The 26482-nt window shown below is 38.1% G+C and overlaps 2 protein-coding genes across 2 annotated transcripts; both read left to right on the top strand.

Annotated features, from left to right (window-relative positions):
- Positions 1-1474: 1474 nt before the first annotated feature.
- Positions 1475-9130, top strand: znf366 (zinc finger protein 366). The gene is made up of 7 exons (XM_053325733.1): positions 1475-1594; positions 3380-4408; positions 4502-4669; positions 4922-5072; positions 5708-5899; positions 7864-8038; positions 8130-9130. The coding sequence occupies exons 2-7, from the start codon at positions 3387-3389 to the stop codon at positions 8732-8734; spliced, it is 2313 nt and encodes a 770-aa protein (XP_053181708.1). The 5' UTR covers positions 1475-1594; positions 3380-3386; the 3' UTR covers positions 8735-9130.
- Positions 9131-13875: 4745 nt separating this feature from the next.
- mrps27 (mitochondrial ribosomal protein S27) lies at positions 13876-24771 on the top strand. The gene is made up of 11 exons (XM_053325738.1): positions 13876-13948; positions 14739-14816; positions 16667-16737; positions 16855-16913; positions 17570-17684; positions 18283-18361; positions 19508-19623; positions 19901-20003; positions 20118-20263; positions 22067-22228; positions 24313-24771. The coding sequence occupies exons 1-11, from the start codon at positions 13876-13878 to the stop codon at positions 24559-24561; spliced, it is 1251 nt and encodes a 416-aa protein (XP_053181713.1). The 3' UTR covers positions 24562-24771.
- Positions 24772-26482: the final 1711 nt, after the last annotated feature.

The following is a 26482-nucleotide window of genomic DNA, read 5'->3' as shown; positions in this document are numbered from 1 at the left end:
AGTCATACCACTTCAAGCTAAAAGAACGGTGTTTATGGTGTTTTTACTGCTCTCAAATGTAAAAAAGAATCAAATTTGAACTGAGCAAAGTTTGTAATTATTAGCTAGCATACTGATCTTCTTCAAGTAAGATGTGAGAAAGTTAAAGAAAGAAGATTTCAAAGGTAATGAGAAGAAGCCCAACTTCGGCCTGCTGAGCCACCAGTGCTGTACTCAGATAGCGGAAGTTTGTACACAAATTGAAAGATGATGAAAACTCCCTCACACCGACACACACCTACAGACTCCCTCATTTTATTTATAAAATCTTTAATACCTCACAGGAATTGAAGCACACATTGTCTAGGTCTTAGGTTAATTGGTCTCATGAGCTAATTAACACAGCTAATGATTGGCCACAACCCACAGAAGACAGATTCACTCTTTCAATGATATGAGCTCAATTACTGCAGCTCTCCCCTGATCTATACTCACTGCCACATCATCCCAATTAAAAACACAGTTGATAACATCTGTGTTCTAACTTCAGAGCCAAAAGGGCAGCGTAGGATATTAAGATGTGGACTGACATTAGTTTGTTTATATTTGTCAGTCAGGGACAGATTGCAGAACATAACTGCTGTCAGTCTGTGAAGATAAATATGACAAACAGTAGTCATAAAGTGCTGGAAACTGGAGTATGACAAACATGCTTTCGACAGTGGGCCACTCTTGCCTCCTAGTGGCTGTGTTGACACATTTCATCAGTTTATCCATACATTTTTTCTATGATTGTTTTCATCTGTCATGCTCGTGCAGGAGGTAAACAAAATAACAGGGACATTTTACAATATTGTGCAATCCAATAGGATGAAATCAAAAACAAGTCATCAAAATTTACCATGTAGAAGGAAGAGAAATAAAGCATTTCTTTTCCTTTCACAAAAACTGAACATTAAATATTTCACAGAGGTTTTTTTTGCTGTGGCTTTTCTGCTGGATTAAACATATATTTATTTTATTTTAATAATAGATAAACACTATGCATGAATTGTATCTGTTAGAACTCCACCTAAAAATGTAGTAGTTGATGTAAAAAAAGATCTTTCTGAACATGCATTTCTTTGAGAATCTGGATAAAGAGAAAGAGATGAATGGAATTTTTCACAGAGTGAAATCATCTTCCATCACTGCATGTCGCTTCACAGCTGTTAAAGATTCAAAAGCATTGTTTTCTGAAACATCAAATCTTGCCTCCCGTGCTCCTCCAAAAGCTGTGCAAATCCCTTTTTCATAGAGAAATGGAGATGTCTATCTAGTGTTTCCTTATTTTTCTGCAGGAAGGCACTAGGCTTGTTGACTTCCTCTCCCCTCCCTTCCTTCCTTCTCTCCGAAGGTACTCATCTGAAAAATGAGAACAAAGTGATTGTTCCTGTTCTCTTTCTTAAGTCACTTCAAATGCTATCCGTGGACGGGCGGCTCATTGTCAGGAGAGTTGCACTGCGGGCAGGAGGGAGAAAAGGCAGGTACAGGTACAACAGCAGCAGCTGCAGCAGCATTTCAGCCAGCACAGAGCAACAGCATCACAGAATACACACTCTGCTACACTCAGCTGGTAAGTCCAACACACAGACTTGGATACAGCCTCACACAAGCGCACACTTACATGGCACTGACTGGCATATGTTAAGGAGGGGCTTCGGTTTTAATGGATTGTTTGGAATGCATGGTGTGGCAAAGTATAGGCTAGGGTCTTTGCACAGTGCACCTTCCTCATAAATCATGAAAGAGGTGAAGAGGATAATAGAAGAAGAAAAAATCAAGGAGAGCATTCAAAGCGTGCTGTAAAGGAAATGTTAAAAATGCAATTGAAGTTGTTACAACATGTTGAGAAGTGTTAGAATAAGAGGCAAATCGTAATATATACTTCATGGCATGAAATGTGTGCATACTATATTCAGTACAGTTTATGTTTTATGTAGATCACTAATGTGCATCAAAGCATTTGCATAATTTTAATGTCTGTTTTAATTTTTTATTGGTATGGACAAATATTGGCTGTTAGAAAGTGTTTACTGCTTGTGATTTTTCTTTTTGTCAGGAACAAAATGATAAAAATATGAATTTGTCACTTTGAATTGATCTGAAATCTCTGGTCTTTTCACTTAACTCATCTTCATCTCATCATCTTTAACTTTATAATCCTCAACATGCTGTTTTCATCTTTTCAGCATGACTTGATTCAATAATATTTCTTGTCTGCATGTTTATGGCATACATTATTTGTTGATGAATTGATTAGTCAAACTCTCAACAACTATTTTGACAATTGGTTGTCATTTTTTAAGCAAAAATACCAGATATTCTCCAGTTCCCGCTTTAAATTGTGGGGAATGTATGCTTTTGTTGTATTTTATATGATAATAATCTGAATATCTTCAGATTCTGGGCTGTTGTTTGGACAACAAGACAGTTAACAGCACCCTCTTCATATTTTTCACAGTGTTTTGAAATTTCTAGATGTAATGATTGATGATCCACAGATTCATCAACTAATGAATATAATCTTAACTTGTTGCACTTTACATGGTTATATGTGTATTCATATGTAGCATAATAGAGTTTTTTAATGAACCTCAGGAAGAATAGTTGCTACAGTTGCAACCAACAGTGATCCAAATAACAGAGAAAAAAGTAGAACTTGTGGTCATGCTACAGTGGATTGATATGGATCATCAGTTGCACATTAATACGTGCTGAACTATTTACAGGAATAGAATAGATAAGTACATTCTAAGCACTATTTTGAATGTCATGCAGAAGTAGGACAGTTCCTCTCTGTTTATCACCATCTTTTAATCCGTGACCATCATCTACACTAAAGTATGTATATAGAAACTACAGTGGGGGGTTTTATCAATAGCTTTATACCATCTTAACATCATAGCTTCAGGCTTATCAGTAACTTAATTGAACCATATAGGCTGTACATGCAGATACAGACTAAAACAGCAAGTAGCGCTATCAAAAAAGAGGAAGTTCTTCCTGGCTATCAGTGCAACAAAAAAAAGATGAACAGAGCAGAGAAGAAGAGATGGAGAAGCGAAAAGTGTGCGGGAGGTAGAGGTGAACATTTCACAGATAACTTCCTAATTTCAGGAGAGGAGGAGATCTGTGAGAAAGGAAGAAGTGAAAGGTTTCAGGTTGAACACTGAAAGGTGTGGGTGTCGACACACTGTGCGTTTGTCCACTGACATTCTTTCCAGAGAAATCTTCAGACAGTTTCGTGGCATAAATAGATACCAGACAGTCATTGGATGTGCTTTTGTCAAATTTTTTCTACAAATGACATTTAAAATAACGACATTTCAACCACTTCTTCTGTTCTTTGTTTCTGCAGAAAGAAGATGGAAACAGACAGAGTAAATTTCTCCCCAGCAAGAAGTCCTTCTGTCAGAGATGAGTTAAGGCAACCATCTCAGCACAGTTTCTACCTAAGCCCACCTCCGCTCTATATTAAGCCCCCAAAATTCTCCCCTGCCCGATACCCCAGCATATCACCCACCAGAGACACCTATAGTACATTAGGCCCACCTGCATTCTTTCCCATGCTTGGGCCCAGTTACATGCAAAAGGAGGGATCCCAAAAACGCAAAAGAACTCCTTTCAAAGTGGATGCAAAGGAATGCGAGTCTCCAGACGGAGGAGCAGAGGAAGAGGAGGAAAGCAGTAGAAAGAAGACGGTGGACCTCTCCCATATTCCCTTCTCCCTCCCATCTCGCCCCATTACCTCCCCATCTCCAAGGGCCATCCCTGGCATGATCGAGCTAAACAGACTACAGCTGCATCATAGATCACCCGGTCTGAATCTACCTGTGCAGGTGAAACAAGAGTCTCTCAGTCCTTCCCCTGTTTGGCCTCCTTCTCCGCTCCTTCTCCACCCTCCATACTTCCCCCCTCTCCACCACAGCCTCCTACCATACCCCTTCTTCATGCCTGGGTCTGTCATGCACCTCTCCCCTGGACCTTTCTACACCAAAGAGGACCTCAGACCTGGTCATCGCAGCCGTGACGGACCTCCTCGAGGTAGCATGACCAGCGCTGAGAAGCTGGGTCTTAACGTCCATGTTGATGACAGCTACTATGTGGACGTAGGAGGCGACCAGAAGCGATGGAAGTGTCGTATGTGTGAGAAGTCCTACACCTCCAAGTACAACCTGGTCACGCACATCCTGGGGCACAGCGGCATCAAGCCACATGGATGCCACCTGTGTGGAAAGCTGTTTAAGCAGCTGAGCCACTTGCACACACACCTGCTCACTCACCAGGGCATGCGTCCTCACAAGTGCCAGGTGTGCCACAAGGCCTTCACCCAAACCAGCCACCTGAAGAGACACATGATGCAGCACAGTGACGTGAAGCCATACAGGTAAATGTTTTGTAGCAAGTTTGTCTTTTACTGACAAATGTTCTCTTGTTTCCTAATTTCTCTCATGCACACATACTTCCTTTGCCCAACCAGCTGCAGCGTGTGTGGCCGAGGCTTCGCTTACCCCAGTGAGCTTCGTGCCCATGAGTTGAAGCATGAGAAAGGCCAGGAGAACGTATGTGTTGAGTGTGGTCTGGATTTCCCCACACTGGCCCAGCTGAAGAGGCACCTGACTGCCCACCGTGGCCCCACCCTGTACAGGTTAGCACAAAAACTTGTCTGCTGAAACATTGTAATAATTGTCTTGTTAAAGCAATAATTCAACATTCTGGGAAATAGCCTCATTTGCTTCATTTCTGAGAGTTAGCTGAGAAAATAGACACCACTCTTAACCTAAAAGTGGGAGTCATTTTTTCATCTTGACTGGAATGCAAGCAAAATGTTGAACTACTGCTTTAACATTTCAGTTCTCTTTTTGGCTTCATAAAGAAGTAACGCCTGTTGTTCATGTAGGTGTGCAGAGTGCCAGAAGACTTTCCAGTACCCGAGTCAGCTTCAGAACCACATGATGAAACACAAAGACATCAGACCGTACATTTGCAGCGAGTGTGGGATGGAGTTCATTCAGTCACACCACCTGAAACAGCACACACTCACCCACAAAGTAGGTTTAACTAAGAGGACGGAGAGAAAAGATTCAGCATTTTCTGTCAGTGGTTGGAAGAAAAAGGCTGTGTTCTTGATTTCCAACATAATTATCATTATTTCCATTATTCCTGATTTAGATTTTTGAGTGTAGGGAGCATGCCTGAAACAGTTTGGACACTTCCCGTACAGGTTGTTTTGGCAGCTGTCTCAAAGCAATTTCCCCTTCGACTTGGGGTCCTGAGGCAATTTTTAACCCCTTAACATCCAGTTATACTCTTTTATTTCCCCTGAAGTACCTTTAAGTTAGGAAAACCTTCTTATTTCACACTCTATCTATATACCATAGTATTATATACTATAGGAGCTTGTGCCAACTTTTCACTGAAGTTATATGATTTTTAGACAGACATGTTTTAAACGTCCTTTAAGACTCCACATTTTTGGTGGCTGTACCATTTTATTGAATTTAAATATTCTGGATGTTTTGTGCATCATTTTATATTTCCCCAAAATTCATACTGACATATTTGGTATCGCTGGAAATATTAGGATCTCCACAATATATTAGTATTTAAGAGGTTAAACAGCAGACAGACTCGTCTTCTGACCACATTTCTCACAGCGCCAATCTCACATTCTCTCGTTCTTCAGGGGGTGAAGGAGCACAAGTGTCGCATCTGTGGTCGCGAGTTCACGCTGTTGGCCAACATGAAGCGCCATGTCCTCATCCACACCAACATACGGGCCTATCAGTGCCACATGTGTTTCAAGAGCTTCGTCCAAAAGCAGACTCTCAAGGCTCACATGATCGTCCACTCTGACATCAAGCCTTATAAATGCAAGGTTGGTCAAATTTAACATGTCAGACGTGGCTCTTTATGTTGTGTTGGGCCTTTAAGCTCACATGTTAAATGAATAGGCCAACATTTTAGATGAGGTAGATGAGAAGAACACCACGTCTTTCATTAATCTATCTTTCACACCTCAGCTACTGCCAGACGACAGTTAGCTTAGCTTAGCATAAAGAATGGAAACAGCTAGGCTGGCTCTGTCCGAATATAACGTATAACTAATTGACAAATTCTATTTTGTTTTTTTAATCCAAACAGACGAAAACATAAAGGTTTTACGATTAGCCTATGTGGCAGATTTTACCTTTAAGCCAGGCTAGCAGTTTAGTCATGTTTTCAGTCTTTATGCTAAGCTAAGCTAGGTGGTGGCTGTAGTTTCATATTTAGCGTGCAGACACTATCAATCTTCCTGTCTACTTCTTGGCACGAAAGTCAGTGAATGTAGTTTCCAAAATATCAAACTAATCCTTTAATGTTCAGTCGCTGTACTGTAACATGTTTGGATGAAAGCATCCTCAGTGCTTCAGACCTTCCCTTTATAGTACACTAATTTAAGCAATGCTTATGAAGTGATAATCACGGCCAAGAACCGAACCTGCACAATTTAGTGGTAGCTGCTATAAAAGGATTTCCCCACTTTTCTGGAGTGTCTGTTTTGACCTTGGTGGTTAGAAGAAGGACTGAGACGATGACCAGATAGCAGAGAGGCTTTTGGCAGTGGGAGCCTCCTTGTTCATAGGAAGGATATCGCCGCACAAACTGCCTCTCTAACAATGGCCCCCAGCCTCCCCGGAGAACAAGGCCCGCAAATAGATTTCATCTCGCTTTCTCTGCTGCTGGAGGGAACTTCCTGTTTTCTCACGGTCCTCTTGGACAGTTTACAGTCCCTCTCTCCTCCTGAAGGAAAGGACCACCCTAATAAAAAAGAATGCAGAGGAAGGACAGCGCAGGAGTTGCCCTTCCCTGTTCTCCTCCTGGCCTTGTCTAGATGTTGCTTCCTCTCTCTCTCTGTCTTTCTCTTTCTGTTTTTCTTGTCGGTGAGAGAGAGAGAGAGGGAGGAAGACAGAGAGGAAAGGAGGAAAACAAGGATAGTGGGAGGGAGGTCGGGTGTATCTAAATGTGAATTCCTGTACATTCATTCATGATTACGTGCTGGGATACAATCAGCATTCTGGTCAAATTAGTCATCTAACAAAAGACATTTGGCAGAGAAAGAAAAATAATAGATTGGTGATGACCTATTGTTTTTGTATCCCCAAACAGATTTTACTACAGCCAGGGGTGTAAAACAACTAAGTACATTTACTTGAACTTTATTTAAGTATCACCAATTTCTGCTACTTTTAACTTCTTCTGCATTTTAGGGGGGACATTTGTAGTTTTTACTCCACTACACTGGAGCTGCAACAATTAACTGATCAGATGATTGTCTTAACTCAGTCTTTAGTTCTCTATGTGTCAAACTAAACATCTTTGGGTTGTGGAGACATTTTACAAACCAAACATCTAATCAATTAATCAAGAAAATAATCATCTTAATAGATAATGGAAAATAGTCGTTAGTAGCAGCCCTGCACTACACTTATCTGACAGCTGTGGTTTGCAGTTACTTTGCAGATTAAGATAAATAAATATTTTTAAAATGCAGCTTACATGTTAAGGCAACACTATAAAAATAATGTGTTAATGCAGTAATGTAATAAATAATGTACCAATATGACGCTTTCACTTTTTTGTAGATAATCACTACTTTAGTTAACTTAACATAAAGACTGGAAACAGCTGGCCTAGCTCTGACCAAAGCTACCTAAGTCCATCTACCAGAACCGCAGCTGAATTGTGAGAAGTTTTATGCAAACCATGCAGAATACATAGCAGATACATAACTGTCAGTGCATTCAGTTTCTTATTTGGCTATTGATAACTTAGATGGATATCCAACTCTTTGTCTTCCAGCTTTGTGGGAAGGAGTTCAACAGGATGCATAACCTAATGGGTCATATGCACCTCCACTCGGACAGCAAACCATTCAAATGCCTTTACTGCCCGAGCAAGTTCACACTGAAGGGAAACCTCACCAGACACATGAAGGTGAAACATGGCGTCATGGACAGAGGCCTGGATGAAAGATGTAAGGATGCACATACCTGTAGATGACATATACACTGTTAGATGCAAAAAAAACATACACTTGATGTAATTGCTTATTATTGTGATTTCAGTGTTCAGGCAGAGGGGGCGATTCTGCCTATCCACTCCTATGGGCCTCCTCACCCACTTCAGCCAAGAGGAGCCTTTTGATCTATCCCAGAAGCCCCCAGGCCTTCGCCTCTCCCAGTCTGATGGCGAGAGCGTCCCTGGAAGCTCGTGTCAGGAGGAGGATGAGGAGAGTTTGTACAGAAGGAGCCAGTACAGCCCTGAGGTGGACCAACATGAGCCAGCAGGCGAGGACCAGTACCTACATGAGCTGGAGGAGAGAAGGGAAGAGGAGAAGGAGAAACAGATGTACCAGCATAGTTTAGATGACCAGACATATGAGAGGGAGTCAGCAGAAGATGAAGGACACTTGTTAGATCACACGGGTGACCAAGTTCACCTCTTAGCATCAGGAGACACACCTGAGACAGCCTATGAATCCGACTTAGAGCTAGGTGAGCGCCATGAGACGAGCCGTAGACAGTCATATGACTCGTATGACTCCGATTCAGAGCTGGAAGATCAGATTCATCATCAAGAGCCAGAAGAACCAGAGCAAAGCAAACAGCAGCTGGATGGATTTTGTGAGGCAGCCATCGATGTTGGGAGAGAGGAGGCAGAACAGATTTGAAACAAGTGACAGGATGAGGAAGAATGAAGAAGAATCAGAAACACAAAAGGAAGGCTGAGAAGAAAAGCCAGGTTTTGGAAAACGTTAATCACGGAGAGGAAAAGCGAGAGAGGATGTGAAGGAGAAAGTGTGTAGGACTCATGCAGCGATATGAAGGAAAATGATTGTGAAGGATGTAACATAGCGTATTACAACAAAGGGGACATGCACATATCACATTTACTTATAGAGAAAAATAAATAAACTTGTAAGTAACTGAAATAATAAAGCTGTGAAGCAAACTCTTTTTACATATCATATTTTTATTGACAGACATATCACTGACAGAACATTCATGTGAGTTTATGAGTGACAAATTAGGATAGTTTTGTAACATATATTTCTTTTTTTCTTTTTTTTATTGAATAACTTTGCAATGTTAATTCAAATATGCATTTTTGCTTTTAGTCGGAGTTTTAAAAACAAGGTAATGGTTAGATTATGTGTGACATTAAAATCAATCATTCTTAATTTCTTAAAATGTGTCAATAGTTCAATTTTGATTATTTGTTGTTTTGTTTATTTGTGTGACATTGTACTCAAAGCAAACATCTTCTCTGTTGGGTGTAATGATGTACTATTGATGAATATGGGAAAGCTCGAGTTACTTAACTCTTGAGTCTATTTGTGAAAAAACTGTGATTTTTACACTTTGTCTAATGTTTAGATTGTTTTTTATCTGTGACTTTGTTAATTCAATTTTTGGGGTTGGCAGTGTCTTTCCTGTTTGGCAGCGATGGTCAACTGAATATCATTTTGCAAAATAAATACAGAAATAAAAGCTTAAAAGCATGAATCTGTGCAACTTGCAGTTTTTGTTTTTCTACCATACCCCGATGACTGGTGTTTTTGAATGAATACAAGCCCAGATATTAAATCACATCCCTCACTGTCACTGTGACACACTTTACGAAGCCAGAGATGAGTGCTGTGAGTTTCAAAAAGCTTGCCTTTCTGCGCTTGCTTCTCATTCAAAGCAGAGGAAGAGGAAGAGAAAACACCTCTCCCCTTCTCTCTTTTAGGTCGTGATCAAACAGCACTGACGGACACAGTGGGTGTCCCAGACAAAGGCTTCATGTCTGTATGACTCATAATAAAAGCATTGTTTCTGCTCATTGCAGAAGCCTTGTTGAATGGAGAAATACTAGTGGAATGAAACATCGCCTAAAATTGTTTTTATTACAAGGTAGAGGATGACACAGTATCATACAATGCATAATGTGGGATATACACATATCACTCTATGCAGTAATAAAGTAATTAAAGTATACTTCACTGTTTCAACCCACACTGTGATATAATATCCAGCTTCATCGTGCCAGTTCAGGTAAACATCGTGTCATTTCTTGTCAGATGAAATGCAGAACAGCAGCTTCTCTTTTTCTACCAGCGACGACCACCACGTCCAAAAGGGCGAAACTGCAAACAGTTTGAGGAAGTTCTCACATCCTCCTCTCCTTTCCTTTCCTCACCTACACGTTTCAATCCCAACCACTGGCTCAAGAGAGGAACCGCAGAGCGTGGATATGGGCTTTATGCATCGCTGCCATTAATCCAGGATCAGCGTCACTTAGCGGAATCATGTTGCGCAACGTCTGAAGAGCAGCATGTAGAACTGATCCCAGCTCAGAGGCCCCACTGTATGATAGACACTGTTTCATAATTCTCTCTCTCCTGTGTGGTTTTGATGAACTGAAACTTTAGATAGCATGAGACTCCACACATCACCCGCACACACAGGAGAACAGGTAAATACTGTTCTGATGGGAAAATGTATCCTGTGGTAAGAAACAGTTGATGTTCGCTTTTGCAATGAGAACTACTGATGCTAATTATAAGCATGACAAGATGAGAAGATACCGCCTAACCATGTAATGGAAAGGAATAATTGTAGGCTTTATACAAATATAATTTGAATTATCCAAACTTTGTGAATCACACTCACAAGAAGCTTTAAAATGACATGTTTGCTATACCCTAATAATATTAGTTGATGCAATTGTTGACTTTAAACAGCAATATAAAGCTGAACAGTAGATAACAACTAAACAATTGGCTTTTCCTGCTACATGTGAACTGTACATTTTTAATTTACTTTTAAATTTATTGAGTAAATAATTGTCTGTCCCAGCTTCTTAAATGTCAGAAATGTTCTCCTTTTGTCTGTTTTGAATAATTACAGATTGATTATTTGGGGAATTTTAACTGTTGTCCAGAAAACATGCAACTCAAAGACTTCACCTTGAAAGTGCGATGGACATTTATTCACTTTCTTTTTTTTTTAACAAATGATTTATCTAGTCACAGATTCATCAGTGAACTAATCCAGACCTGATCCTCGTTACTTTTTTGTAGACTATAAAGTCTGTAGTATCACTGATAAAGATCCCAACAAAAAGATCTCTTTTTAGATAAGAATCAAGAGGTATGACCAGGGATTATGGCACTTTTTTTCAGTGTTAATACAAGGTCCATGTCAAATTGTATATTACAGGGTGGTGCCCATGCCCATCCTGTTCCATTCCCTCTGAAGCATAATTACCCACAGTATTATGTAATCTGGCAATTCACTCTTTTTATCATACGTATACTATAGAATCATAAGTTACAAAACCTTCCCCCTTACAGCGTCTTTGCTCCTTTATTTCAGAAACTTCTCCTTCTTAAGTATTCAAACATTTTCCAGATTTGTTCTTGATGCAGTGTCGTATTTTCTAATGCACAGAGTCTTTAAACAGACAGTCATAAAATTTTCATTTTCTCAAACATACTACAAGCAGAGGTCAACTTTTAATATGATGAGGGGGTCCTAACTTTCTATTTTGGTAAATCTTTAAAGTCCAACACTGAAGAAAAAAAGTGTGTGTGTGTGTGTTTGTGTGTGTATTTTTTGACACTGTGAATACCATTGCATATTATGCAGTTTACCTTTTCAAATAATTGAAACTCAAACCAATACAACAAACGGCAACTGTTGATGCTCTTATCTGATTGATTGGATAAGATGCAATATTTCACTCTGAAACATTATTGAAGACTCACAAGAACACATTAATTCATTCGGTTGGCGTGTGCTATCCATCTGTTGATATAGTAAATTAAAAGGCCGTGTCATCATGTGCAAACAGACATCTTACAATGTAATTTTTGTGTCATATGCCTTTTTGTCTCATCTATTCAGGCAACAGTCTGTGTGGAAGCAGATTCAGCATGACTGTAATGGAGATAGTGAAAATAATTACTATTATTATTATTTCCTAAATAAAGAGAGTTGTGCAGGAATAGTACATTTTAGATTAAACCTAATTGTATACTTTCCTCGTGCAATGTTTACATTTCATACGATGCCAAAAAGAGCAAAATGCATAGAATGGCATTGAATATTAGACTCCATTAATACTGTATATTCCTGAAAAGATTTAACAGTTTCTCCAGTTTGTGTAGAAATGTTTACTTCCCTTGACTTCTCTCCAGAGCAGCAGCTCAGGTAAGAGCTTCCTGTTTTGCTGGATAGTGAGCAAACTAGAGGGTGCTAAAATTCTTCCATGTTTTGTTTAACAAAACTGTCCCACCCCAGATTCAACCTGTCACCTCCTTTGACCCAGTGCCAAGCAGCTCTACTGTAATTATAGCCAAGGGCTGTCCTCCTGTAGTACTTATGGAGAACAAAAACACTGGCTCACTGACAGAAGGGACAGCAGGTCAACAGCCCTGCTACTGTGTGCACAAAATCCACAAAGTGTTACATATTTAGACTAAAATAACTCAATATTTAAGTGCAATATCATCCTTCCTTTGTTTTGAGGATATGTTACTATTTTAAGGGTTCTTTGCAATCATTTAAACATGACCAGACACATTTAGTGTCCTGATGAGCGTCAGGAAGTAGTCAACCATGTTGAATAATGTTGAGCCTTTTCATTGCCACAAGGCAAAGTGAAGCTCCTGCATACCTGCTTGTGTGTATTTATCTGGTCTGCCTCCTCATAACATAAATAGCACCCTCTACTGTCACAAAATTGGTCCTGCTCTATATTTCTTTTTTTCTATTGAAACAACCTACTGCAGTGATATTAATTTCAGAAAAGCAAGTTATGTGTGTTTTACTGGTTATTATCTTTAACTTTCAACAATTACATTGATTGGAGGGAAGTTATTAATTCATAATAAATGTAACAATGGATTCACATTTAACTGACTTTTGTATATTATATCTATTATTTGACACTATTTCATTGAAACATCTCTAAACAGTTTTGCCGACTAAATAACTAACAAATTAATAGAGAGAAAATAACAGATTTTATACTGTAAAGCTGGAGCTAAATAAAGACTATACTTTTGGTTTTTGTAATACAGAAAAGGAAACACTTATTATTTTATTCACTGTGCTTATTGGCAAGCCTGCTAATTTACTTTTAGTAGATCTTTTTTTTATCAAAACAGAAATAATTGTGGAAATAAATACATAAATTCTGTACAAATATGTAAAATAAATACATAAATATGGAGCTAAATAAATAAATTCAGATAAAAAACTAGGTATAAATGAATAAAAAATGAATGAATAAAAAGTAAATGAATAAATACAGAAAATGTATGATTTGTTTATTATTGCACATTCATTCTTTTTTGGGGGGGCAAAATTTATACTTAAAAAAATAATATGGTAATCGAGTTATTTCCTGTCACTGCGTATTCCATGTATCTTGGCGCCAAACGTTGCTTTTATCTCTTTGTTTTCGACTCTCAATAGTCTGGCAGGTAAGTCTAGATATTAGGAGAAGAAAATAAAAACACATTTTTGACGCATTTTGGTTTAATTTTAGGACTATCTAGTTTGGTTGCAGCTGCAGCGTGTTAAAACAGTGTTTGCCGTACATTCTGGCTACTTTTTAAACAGTTTTATATAAGTCGTTGATGTATCACGAGCAAATACATTTTCTGTGCATAAAATATTTTTTATGCACAGAAAAATTCATTGATAATACTTACTTTAGCTAAATGACCATGATCCATGTCTGTTGGAAGCAGAGCTGACTTGGTTTTACCCAGAATATCCAACACTCCCCCGCGTTGCGTTGAAGTGGTATCGTCCAAAGATGGCATCCTCCGTGTTGAAACGATGTGTGACTGCAGCTGTCAAAGTTAAAAGTTTATCTCCCTCTTTTTCAGGTAGGCACATCTCAAACCTATCTACGATAAAATCACAGTTCGGTTTGTTTTTGCAGGTTATTTATCTTGTATTAATTTGATTATTATCGTCCTGTTTTGGCAAGAAGAGCGAAATGTCCGCAGGTCTTGTTATTAGCTAAATGAGGGCAGCTAACGTTACCGAGGCTAATCTGAACCACACTTTTCTGTCATTACACTTTTATTTAACTAAAATGGTCTAAAGTCTGTTTTAACAGTCAGGTGCCCATATGAACACTGAAAGATGTTTTCTTACTGTAAGTATTCTTCCTGTTCATACGGACTATTAACAGGTCCTTCAAATGTGCTTTTAATGTCAGTGATGGAGGTCAAATACATTTAAAAGTTGATCTGAAGCTCATGTGTTAGTCATATCATTTGTATATCTGCTACATTTACAGTCCTTTTAGCATTAAATTCTCTCTGTGTTTTCCTGTTGAGCTGTGGTGGAAACATAGTATCAAACCAGGGACTTTGGTGCTAAATAAGTAACTGTAATTTAAAAGATATCTACTTGATTTGACTAATTTTGACGGCTGAAGCTACATTTTTTGTACAGAAGGAGGCTTGTGGATTTTGGCTGCCATTACTTACATTATAAGTGCTCTATGAAGGGATATTTTAATGAACAGAAGGGATCATTGTGGCGAGGAAACCCTCATTTGGTGTTAATTTTGGCACGTGACTGTCATTTCTGTCAAGACACTTAAAAAACTGTGACCCTGACCTTTACATCCATGTAGTATTCTTGACTTCATGTTTGTCTTTGCAGCTAGAAGATGGCTGCTCTCATCTGCTTATACAGACACCAAAGTGTGGGAGGCAAGAGAGAAAGATCCTCAGAACCTGGGTAAGAGTGCTAACAGTAATGTTTTATCATAAGACGTTTTGAACTGTCCTAATAGCTATAAAGACTCGCCTTTATGGTTAGAGGTTAAGATGTTGGAGATTATCTGAAGGATCCCAGTGTGGGGTACTGAAGGCTACTAAGGATACAAAAGTCAGGCAAGAGAAAGCAGTCTTTGGATACAACCTTTGAAGAAGCCTTTAAAGTAGTTTTTCCTCCTTAAATGATAGGTTTGCTAAGTTTAAACAGCATTTTTTGATTAAAGCTTTACAGCTGCTTTGTGTGAAGACAAAATCTATGATGCAATGGAGAAGTTTAGCATGTTTTGTTAAATGGAAAAGAAGCAAAACATAATCCTCATAGTAAGGTATTGAAAGTATTGTTGTGGTAGTAATACAGAAACTTCTATATTATATATTCTACAATATATATTCATATTGTAGAAGCCCTACCATTAAATTTCCAAATGATACCCATAATCAGGAGTATTGCAGGTTATATCATGTCAAGAAAATGATGGAGAATGAAACCTTTTGTTTTATGGATGGTTGCATGCAGCAGTCTAGCTTCATATCTTACTGTGTGTGCAGGTGATCAACACATGGTGGCAGTGTAGTGCTGCATCGACACAGTGCACTATTTAAAAACACAACTCAGTCTCACATCAAATTGTACAAGAGCTACAATGGTCCACAGTGCAAAAAGTATTAGTTTCACAATAACGGCTCTAAAATTGTGAGATGCTTTTTTGTTCTTTTTTTTTTTGCCTATTCATTTTCATTGACATGGGTCCACATCACATGACTGTCTAGTCTCTTCAAACAAACACAAAAAGACTGACATTACTTTAATTCTCAGTGGAAAATGTTCCATTATTAAAATGTGTTTTGATAACATTTCATCCCTGGCCGCTCCAAAATCTATTTATTACTGAAAGAACATCATCAAACAGTTACATAACATAACACAATTATTTTTATTTTATATTTTTTGCCTGTTCTTTTTTATCCACGTCAAATGACTGTCAAGTCTTTACAAACAAACAAAAAAGGCTGACATTACTTTTATTCTCAGTGGAAAGTTCATTTTTTAAAGATTGTTCCATCATTAAAATGCATTTTGATAACATTTCTTGTGAGAAATTTGTATTGTATTTTCATAATCTTCATTCAGTGAATATTTTTTCCAGGCGGGTCCTCCACTCTGTCAGTCACAAAGCTTCAAATTCAGTTCATTCCTGATCCAAAATCTGTGTTTATTACTAAAAGAACATAATCAAACATAAAATAACACAAACAACAGATATGCAAAGACAATGATTCAAACATGCAACTGCGTTATCATACCATCATAGCAGCAATAAAAAGCCTAAATATTTCTTCATAATAACTGACAAACTAAACATCATATACATTAAATCAACAAAGATTATGAAGATAAAATGCTAATGTTATCAGAATGTCAAAACTATTTGTTTTTGTTTTGCTGACAGAGATGCAGGCCAATAGAAAAGAATAGGACAAAAATGTAGGCACCTGACTATTTTAGAGTCGTTATTATGATACTAATATGTTTTGGGTTGTGGACCTACAGTATGTAGCTATTAACATATTTTGATGTGAGACTGGGTTGCCTCACAATACTTACTGAATTAAATAAAACTCAATGAAATCAAAAGTTTTGTAAAATGTTTCAAAAAGGTTGATGAATTGACAATTATTGAGTACATTCAGGTTTGTTTTGGGCAAGTTTTCAACTGTGACGCGTACTTTATTTATTACATAACTTACTGAACAGTATTTGTGTTTTCTGTTTGTTTGTTGTTTTCTTATTTTTCATTTTTTAACCTACAGCTGTTCTGGCAAACATTATGGACAGGACTTATGAAAGAAACCTTCCAGTTAGCTCTCTGTCTGTGTCGAGGGTAAGCTGTGTTGACATTTCTATCACCTGTATTTTATCAATTGTGTTAAACCAATAAACCTGTTTGATATTTGTAGGCACAGGGGGATAAAGTTTTTATTTTGTGTTTGTTTTTCAGTTCGTTGACAACATATCATGTCGAGAGGAAGTCGATCAAGCGGAGTACTACCTTTACAAGTAAGAGAAGTCACTCTGTCTTCTACATTTATCTCTGTGTCAAATACGCTGATCAGTGCTCGTTTTTTTGTGTAAGGTACCAACTTTTGTGCTTTTCTTGGAATGAATTGTCTGTTTGGTTTGTCTGTTTTGGTTTATGTTCAGTCACATGCTTTTCTTTGTTCGGGGCAACTCCAGACCTTTCCTGTTTACTCCTTCCTCTGGAATCTAGTCCATTCTTGTGATTGCAAGATTTAGTATATTTTCCAATTGCACCCCTTATTCAGAGCACGTTCGTTTTCATGATCGGGTGAAAATGAAATAACTACCTTTTCACTTTAAGAGGTTTTGTAAGTATTAATTATTATTGCTAATACCTTCTACCATGTTTGATGTCTGTGTTAATTTATAAGTCCTGATTTTTCCTAATTCAGCTGTCTTGTTAATGACAAATTTGCAAATTACTCGTGGCTCATTAACTGAAATTGTTTTCCACAACAGACTTGTGATGCTCAAGTGTGGTTAATTGTTATCTCTTCTCTTTCCCGCAATTCTACATTACACCGTAATGAAGAAAAGCTGTGACAGAAATACAATATAACCTGTGTGTGTGTGTGTGTGTGTGTGTGTGTGTGTGTGTGTGTGTGTGTGTGTGTGTGTTTTGTTTTTCCCCCCAGGTTTCGTCACAGTCCAAACTGTTGGTACCTGCGAGACTGGACCATTCACAGCTGGATCAGACAGTGTCTAAAATACGGTGCCAGAGAGAAGGCCCTGCACACACTTCAAAACAAGGTATGCAACACATTATATGCCCTCCAGTTATTCTTTACAGACAGTAAACTAGCAAAAGGGTGAAAAGACACATGAAAACAATTTGATGAGAAGATGGTCATCATCAGAGAGAGGCTCTGATCAGGGGCTCCTGATCAGTTCTGACAGCTGCAGTTATCTGGCAGTGTGAAGGATTACAGATTCAGTTTGAACCACACACGTTTATTTTCAGACTGATCTGAGCAGCACAAATAACATCAAACGTGTTTGACATTTTCAACCCAGCGTGCATACTGTCGCTAAATGAGCTGTAGTATCTGGGCATCACTGGATTATTGCATCAGCAGAGACGTCCACTAACCAGTGAGGTGTTTACAGTGAGGTAAAGCAGAGCCTGTGTGGTCAGTATGAGAGCCTCTGTTGTTTTAATTTGTGTCATGTTACTGTGAGATTAGAGGTCTTGATGTCAGTGGTGCTTCAGAGTTTTTTTGTGTGTGATTTATACCATCTTTACTAAATCATGTCAGGTAAACACGAAAGTACATGAATACAAAAATGTGTAAAAATAAAATCTCTGATGACTGTAAACACAAATGTGTGTGTATGTGTTTGTGTGCAGGTCCAGTATGGTATATTCCCAGATGACTTCACCTTCAACCTGCTCATAGACTCTTACATTAAGGAAGGAGATTTTAAAAGTAAGGGAATTTTAAAACATGTTTTCAATCAAACATTTGGACTAAAAATGATTTAGAGAGACTGAAATAGAGCACAGTCCCTGCAAGTTTCCAAACACATTCTTGTTGACTCTGAATATTTGCAGCGGTGGGAGCTGTCAACTCAGATTTTTCACTTTCTTTTTCTTTGTTTGGAAAGATACCACTTTTTGTGATGGAGAACTGATAAGTAATGAATCAATTAGTCCTCCAGTCTGTAAAATGTTAGAAAATGGTGAAAAATCATCATCATCACTGTCCAAGGTGTAGCCTTGTTTTTTCCTTATTAATAACAACAGTTAATAACATAAAGGGAAATGAGATGACTATCATAGAAGACTGAAGAAACCAGAAAATATTCATATTTATTTATTTTTTTGTATTTATTTATAAGGACAGCGCAAATTAATCAGTATATCTGTAAGTGTGCCAGCTGGCTACAGATATAAGACAGAAAACAATCAGACAGTGCTCAAGCCCTCTATAGATGCATCAAACAATTTTACAGCAACAATATCCACTATTTGTGTATGTAGCCACGGAAGCAACAAAACACATCTGCAAGCGTCAAAAAACTTTAGACATGAAAAGAATTGTAGTATTTTCTCTTGGAAAAAATGACTAGAAACAATAATCGATTATCAAAATGTAATCTATCCACCAACAACTGATTGGTACAGCTCTATTTCACTTTATTATTAACATATTAGAATCTTTATTACAGCAACTGATAGACTAAGGTTTGTTTATAACTTAATGGGCCGATTTCCTGGACAGGGATTAACTCTAGTCCAAGACTGGAGTTGTTTCTCAATGGATATTTCCACAGAATCTTATCTTTAGTCTAGGACTAGTCTTAATCTCTGTCTGAGAAACTGGACCAATGTCAGTATTTTGACTGAATTCTGGTATTGATATTGAGTGCTCATAATCAGATGATTTTTAAACATAACTGTACTTTCATCTTTCCGCCTCTTTCAGTTGTAAAACAAATCAAAAATCTGTAATATGATCAAAAATTAATATTAGCAATAGTAACAAATTGACATCTGAAAAGAAAAAAGAAAAGCAGCAATGACTTTAATTACAGAGTGTAAAAGTGACGTAATGTTTTGTTGTAATATTCAGGTGCGTGCACTGTGGTCGAGGAGGTGATGCATCAGGAGGCCTTCGACCTTCCATCCACACAGATCCTGTCTCTGTATGCGCTGGGCAGTTACCTAGCAACCAGACCACAACTCACTGTGAGTGAAACTGGATGATCAACAACATGGGAGCTGTTATGAAAACAAATGATCCTAGAATATTCTTACACTTGGAAAAGCATGACCTTGAGCATTACTCAGATGTCATCCATTTCCTGATTCTCAGAGTGATGAATGAGGGGCTTTAGCTGAAAATGTCACACATTGATTTTTGGGGAAAATGAGTTGTTGGAAAGTCAGTGGTGAACTCTCCCATGAAGAGCCATTTTGTGAAGGGCTAAGAAAAATAATAAAACACTCGTTCTGTACTGTTCAGGTGTTGGAGGAGAGGCTGTTAGGTGCGTCACTGCTCATCTGTGGACTGAAGCAAGACAACACTGTCGGACTCAGTGCTCAGCTACTAGGCAATGCTTTCCTCGGTGTGTGTTTGGGTTTCTTCTCTCTTATATTTGTTATTTTGGCAGTGGATTAATCCTGTGCTTTTGTCATTATGCTGCTTGTCTCATTTATTCTCCTCTTCATTGGCCATGCAGGCAAGGTAGAGATGCTAAAGGGCATACATGCCGTATTCAAAGGGATGCCCCTCCTCTGGACCCGTGGATATCTGAGCCAAGCGCTGGCTGTCATGGAGAAAGTGGCGGCTGTTCCCGGTGATGATGTCAAGCTGTCCAAAGACACAGTAAGGACAGGAAAATTGAGCCCCTAATCATGACGGCAGTAATGAATTGTGTCTGCTCGTGTAGACGTCACACACAGACTCATCAGAAAGAAGCTTTTTTTTTTTCCCCCTTTAGAAACAGCTACTGCATGTTTAATCACAAGCTGTTTATTATCTACAGGGTTTATTAAATTTAGTTTATGTAGAGTCAGACATGAAAAAGACATTGTCATTTAGGACTAAGCACTGCTCTGAACAGTGACATCACAAAACATCTCCAAAGTCCAGACGATGTAATGTTGTTTCAAGGTTACCACTCTACCATGAGGAGAACCCAGGTGACTCTTGAGTCTGTTGAAGTCGAGCATGCCATTATATTTAGAGCTGAAACAATTGAACGATTATCAATCAGTCAATTGTCAGAAAATGAATCAGCAATAAAAACAGTGGAAAATTTCACTGTTAGATGTGACTACTTGATGCTTAGTAATTTTGGGTATAGGACTTTTGCTTGAATAAATCAAAACTTTTGAATATGTTAACTTAGATTTTGGGAAATAGTAATGGCATGACTTATTCCTGGCATTGTATAGCCTAAAAGAGGAATCGATGAATTAAGAAAATAGTCCACGTATTAATCAATAACAAAAACATAATTGGTCGTCTCCTTAATTATGTCATATATCACCCAAGACAACATGACAAAAGGGTGCCTTTAAAGAATTATTAGAAATGTTCTTTTTCTTTATTTCTTTAATGAAAACGAAACGAGCAAAAAAACTTTCTCGGTTAAGAACAAATCAAACACATATTTCACTTCAACAGACACTAATAACAGTGACAGTAAACATATAGCGTGCAGAAAAACAAAAGAGCAATATAGCAACAGACGGCACAATATATGTACAGCATCAACCTACAGTGAAGTCCTTTTACATCTTATACAAGTGCAAGATATAAACAAACACCACACATTCTTGATGATCTTTACTATTGACATTCCCCAAAGTGTTGGAGACTCTTTCTGTCACATGAATCTGTATTAAACTTTCTTTCAAATAGCAATCTGTGTCTAAAATCAAAATGTCACAGTCTGTGAGTCACATAGCAGACTCATCAACACGATATTACACACACACACACACACGCGCACACAATAGAGGCAGACTGCTGTTACTCTCCAGGCGTGGGGACTTGACACAGACAGTCTTCATCAGCTGAGACAGAACACACATGCTGTCATATTGTGGTCATTTTTTACATACATGCACGCACACAGTTGGGTGTAGCTCCTCTAATCTGGCTCGCACTGTCCAGTTCAATAGTTCAGCTTTGTTCGTGTCTAATGAGATTTTGAAAAGCCTGGAGCACTGAGGATGTCTGTGAGAATCACTGAAACAGGAACTAAACAGCCTGTGTCAGACAGCGGCGCAGCAATAATGTAGACAGAGCAGATAACACTGTAGGACAGAGAGGAAATATTAGGACTCAGACCAAGGTGCTGGTGACTGCTGCCTCAGGTCACAGTTAATCTTACCTCTTCCTAAGATTTAGAGGTAAGTCGTCAAGTATCATGTTCAGCCTCTTAAATCATTATGTGTCTCCTTTGTAATCATTCAAATAAGCGACAGCATCTTCTTAAAAAGTTTCAAATGTTGTATACAATTTTATAATATGCGACAAGTAAACTCATTTCAGACAGTTATAGCTCTTTCAGCTCTTTGAACTGCATCTGTATCACAACTATATCACATTTTCGAACATAATAAACTTGAAATACACTTTTTTATACATACATAACATCATTATTGTGTTATTTTGCAGCTGGACTACGTGAATAACTTGCTGCAGGAGCTATCTTCTGCTTCAGACTCTGACTCCTCTGGAGAGGAGTCAGGAGGAGAGGAAGACAAGAAACAGGACGCCGTAGATGAAGAAGACCAGGCAGAACGAGAAAATCTATCTCATTATACCAGCAGATTCAAGGTGGGGGTTTTTGTTGTCTACACCTGGTGTGCTTTTATTTGTAGCAGCCACTGAATTTAAATATGTTTCCCTTGTCAGGCCAGTGCTGTAAACTTGATAAAGTGGGTTTCCTGCTGTGTCTGGGATTGTAACTCAGTCTGCCAAGTCCAATCTCACTGGACAGCATGCTGAAGGGTTTCTTTTTAATTGATTGACTGAAATCCGATTAAATAGTTTCCCGAAACTCTCCACTAGAAGAGATTTAAAATGGTTTCAGCTAAATTACCACATGTGACGATAATATAACTGTAAAGACTCATGTGTATTGAAATATCAGTCTCAAGACATTCCTCTTTAATTTAATTTCTGCTCTGAAATGAAGAGTAATCTGTGTCTACCTGGAAGATGTGAAAAGCTCATTGGACAGTCTTTAAACCAGTGGCCTGCTCTTCAATGTGGCTCTTTAGATAGACTGAGTGCATCTTTTTTCAGATATTTTTTTCTACTCTTAATTAATCTAATTGTGAGCTGCTGGTTGGGCTCTCTTTCTTGTAAAACTATAGTTTAGTAGGCAGGCAACAGTCTTTCTATTGGTTGTTTTGTAGCATCAAGTCAAGTCAATTTATTTATAGAGCACATTTAAAAACAACAGAGGTTGACCAAAATGCTTTACAGAGTCATTTAAAATTTGATTGATGGTTACAATCAAACAACCCGAACAGCAGCGCACAAGCAAACACAAGGCGGAGTGTGGTCAAGCATGACTTCATAAATGACATCAATGAAGGGGTTACAATCTGATCATCAGTGGCAGACTATTGCACAATTTTGGGCCAACAATTGAAAAGGCTCAACCTTTGGTTTTTATCTGGGTGCGTGGGATGGAGAGCAGATCTGAGGGGTCTGGAAGCGGAATAGAGGATGAGAAATTCAAAGATGTATCCTGGTGCCAGTTCACATAGTGCTTTTAAAAACAAAAGAATCAAGAATCAATTCTATACCAGTGAAGAGAGGCTAGAACTGGGGAGATATGGTCTCTCTTCTGGGTACCAGTGAGGAGTCTCACTGCTTCATTTGAACCAAACCCTATCAAGCCTATATACTGCTTTATTTGGATGATGAATGTAGGTGGAGAAAATTCATCTGATGATTCAACTGTGAGAAAAACTATTTCAACAGTGGCTCTCTGACGCATTCTTTAAATCCTTGAATTAAAGTAAACCGCACTAGTTTAAAAAAACAGTTTCTAAGGTTTGACTTGTTTAACTGAATAAGTACGTGTCTTATAAATCAGATAGCGGCAAGTCAGTGTGTCCAAACTACAGATAACAGATTAAAACCCTATAAAAATGTGCTGTTTAGTTCTTTTCTCATTTGACTTATTTCGTGGTCATTGTTCAGTTATATTTTTGATTGATATTTTAAATGTTCATCTATCCCAGGGGAGAGATTGTCCGCTCAGTTTAGCTCACTGGAGAATTTTGGCCTCAGGTTGGATTTGATTTGATTAGTTTAGTTTGGATTGGTTTTTACTTTATTGTCAGACTTATTTTGAATTTGTCTTGCGGCACATTCAAAGGCATGTTTATATATGAAATTTAACAAAGCAGCACACTTTAACTAACAAACAGCTGAACTATATTCGGTTTGATTGCTTTCTTTGACATTCAGTGTCTTTCAATCACAATTTACACATGTGTGTGTAAACTGTGATGGTCTTCATGGTCTAAATGTTGTTTCACACCAATTATGTTTATACCATTATAGTGTTTTGTTTGATAGAGTAGTCTGTGGCTTCAACAGATACACTCCTAAAGCTCACAATTATAAACAGTACTAGTCTTTTCAGGGCTTTTATAAGCACAGTGTTCTTGAAATAATATGTTGACTCTGTTTTCTCTCTCTGAAGATCTAAACTGAAATATTTTTATGAATTGGCTGTTCTGGGTTTTGAGAACCATAGCTTATTATCCAAATGTCTTGGGTATTTTGAAATAGATTCAGCTGACAGCAGTGGTTTGTTTCAAATGACGGTTGCACCCAAGTCATTTAAATTCAGTGATGTATGATGCCTTCAACTTCTTCCTGTTTCCCTGCCTCTCCAGGAATTGAGCAGCCAGCTGGAGTCTCAGGGTAAAGTGGACACCGCCTCCTTCCAGGCTTTAGTGACCACTCTAGCCCAACAGAACCTGGCCGCTGCTGAGAAACCTGACTTGGAGCAGTACGAGAGCCGGGTCCTGGCCTGGGAGTCTGAGAAGAGACAGCTGATTCAGAGGGAGAAGGAGATGAGGGAGAGAGCCAATCAGGAGAAACAGGAGCGGTTAGCTGCCAAAGCTGCAGCCCGAATGGGTTAGAGACACTGAAGAAGGAGGTGAATCAGATATCATTGAACTGTCCACTGAGTATGTGTGTTTAAAGGTTAAAATATTATGTCTCTAAAATTGTCACTTTTTCAGTTCTGCTGGTGTAACAAGTCATGTTACCTTTGTATATATCATGCATTGTGCTCTTTTTATAATTTAATTTGGGCAAATTCAAACATTCTGTTGTCATTATGTCAAAAATAAAACTAATATTGATTTTCATTTGTGTCAGAATTTCTGTCTCTCTGTTAATGTTTCTCTGTTGTAGACGGTGGGATGATACCATTATTAGAACTTATGCACATGAGTGACCTCATGTAAGCAGAAAGGAGGGAAAGCTGGGGAAAGATCTTACCATCACATCCTCCCACTCCTTTTCCTCTCCGCCTGTGTGTGTGTGTGTGTGTGCGTGTGTCTGTCTGTGTGTGTGTGTGTGTGTGTGTGTGTGTGTGTAAAGCATCTTTACAGATGGAGGTTTTCTCACAGTATGAAAGGGGTATTGCACAGAAGAATTAGCTGATAGCATTTCTAGAGAAAACCAAATTCTTTGCATGAAAAAGAATGCCAAAATTGTGACCACAAGGTTTTCCGGTCGCAGAGGAAAACATAAATAATACAGTATAGACCCTGTTATCAAAGCAAGTTATCACCACCTCCATAAAACATCAACATTGGAGTGCTTTCACATAATGACAAGTCAGTAAATTAGAACAATCTGCACAGTTTAACTGATAAATAATGTGTTTGTTATGTTCAGGCGCTGCTGAAAGATAAGATAATAGATCTTTGGAGACTAAAATGCTGTTGTGGCAGCTCACATAATGCCTCCATTCCACATTATGTTGCTATTCAGTATTCAGAGCATGATCTTGGGAAACAACCTGGTATGCACTCCTGAATGAATGTGCAGCACTGAAATGCTTAAACATGAACAATTGAGTGATCTTGAGGCTCCTTGCTGACTGCCATTACTGAGAGAAGCTCTTCATTCACAGCAAGTGTTTTCTTATTTAAGAGGACCAAATGTAATTCAGCAGTTTGGAGGTATCATTAGTCATTATCAGTAACCAATATATGGAGGAGTAACTGATAACCAGCCAATGAAACTGAGCTTTATGGGGTATTCTTGACAAACCTGTCTCAACTCTTAAGGTTTACTTACTCACTTGTTCTGGAGCTTTTGACCATATCACATCTCATCCTCATCAGCAGATTGAGTCTGCTCAGTTACCATTTTGAAAGTTTCAGTGATTACGAGTACCTTCAGGACTTCTTATCTGTGTTAACAGTTCACTTTTAATTTTCGAAACAGCAGTTGGCAAAACAAAATCAACTCATTGTCAACTTCTCCTGAGCTTTTTGTCATTATTTTGGCAGCTTTCAGATATTCTCTTCATAAACAGTTTTTTTTTCAGATTTTTTTCTTTTAGCAAAAAAGTGCATTTGTTGGGGCTTTATTAATAATGAATTGATACACATTTAGTGTACGTGTGAGTATTGATGTTAACAGAACAGCATATGTGGGATCAAGTCAAAGTACAGTGCCCATGTACATGCTGATGAAAGAACATGTTGGTTTAGCTCATTATTTTTAGTCATTTTTGGACAACAATGAAACTCTCTGGCACAGAGGAATAAGATATATATGGCTTTGGTTACGCAGATAAATATTTATCAGATCAATCCATTGTTGGTTTGACAGTAAAAAACAATAGGATATCGTCACAGTTTTCCTTTAACGTTTTCTCCCTTCCCTCCCTATCATTTAAGGAAAGAAAATCTCACTTAGTGCACTCTCACTTTTCCTCTGTTATTGATCACATTTTATGGCAGCAAAAGGAAAATAGTGATGTATTGATTTATTTTTCTTCTTTATTTTCTGTTGTCTTTTACTCATTAAAAACGATTTAAA

Source organism: Scomber japonicus, chromosome 9 (genome assembly GCF_027409825.1).
Source record: "Scomber japonicus isolate fScoJap1 chromosome 9, fScoJap1.pri, whole genome shotgun sequence".
Classification (NCBI taxonomy): Eukaryota; Metazoa; Chordata; class Actinopteri; order Scombriformes; family Scombridae; genus Scomber; species Scomber japonicus.
This window is presented reverse-complemented; position numbering and strand designations above follow the sequence as displayed.

What these genes read in the sequence shown, in the direction of transcription:
- znf366 (XM_053325733.1), top strand. Translation starts at nt 3,387, where the DNA reads ATGGAAACAGACAGAGTAAATTTCTCCCCAGCAAGAAGTCCTTCTGTC. An exon ending in AGTGACGTGAAGCCATACAG is followed by an intron (nt 4,409 to 4,501) that starts GTAAATGTTTTG and finishes TTGCCCAACCAG; the next exon opens with CTGCAGCGTGTGTGGCCGAG. An exon ending in TCAAGCCTTATAAATGCAAG is followed by an intron (nt 5,900 to 7,863) that starts GTTGGTCAAATT and finishes TTTGTCTTCCAG; the next exon opens with CTTTGTGGGAAGGAGTTCAA.
- mrps27 (XM_053325738.1), top strand. Translation starts at nt 13,876, where the DNA reads ATGGCATCCTCCGTGTTGAAACGATGTGTGACTGCAGCTGTCAAAGTT. An exon ending in TGCACACACTTCAAAACAAG is followed by an intron (nt 17,685 to 18,282) that starts GTATGCAACACA and finishes GTTTGTGTGCAG; the next exon opens with GTCCAGTATGGTATATTCCC. An exon ending in ATTATACCAGCAGATTCAAG is followed by an intron (nt 22,229 to 24,312) that starts GTGGGGGTTTTT and finishes CTGCCTCTCCAG; the next exon opens with GAATTGAGCAGCCAGCTGGA.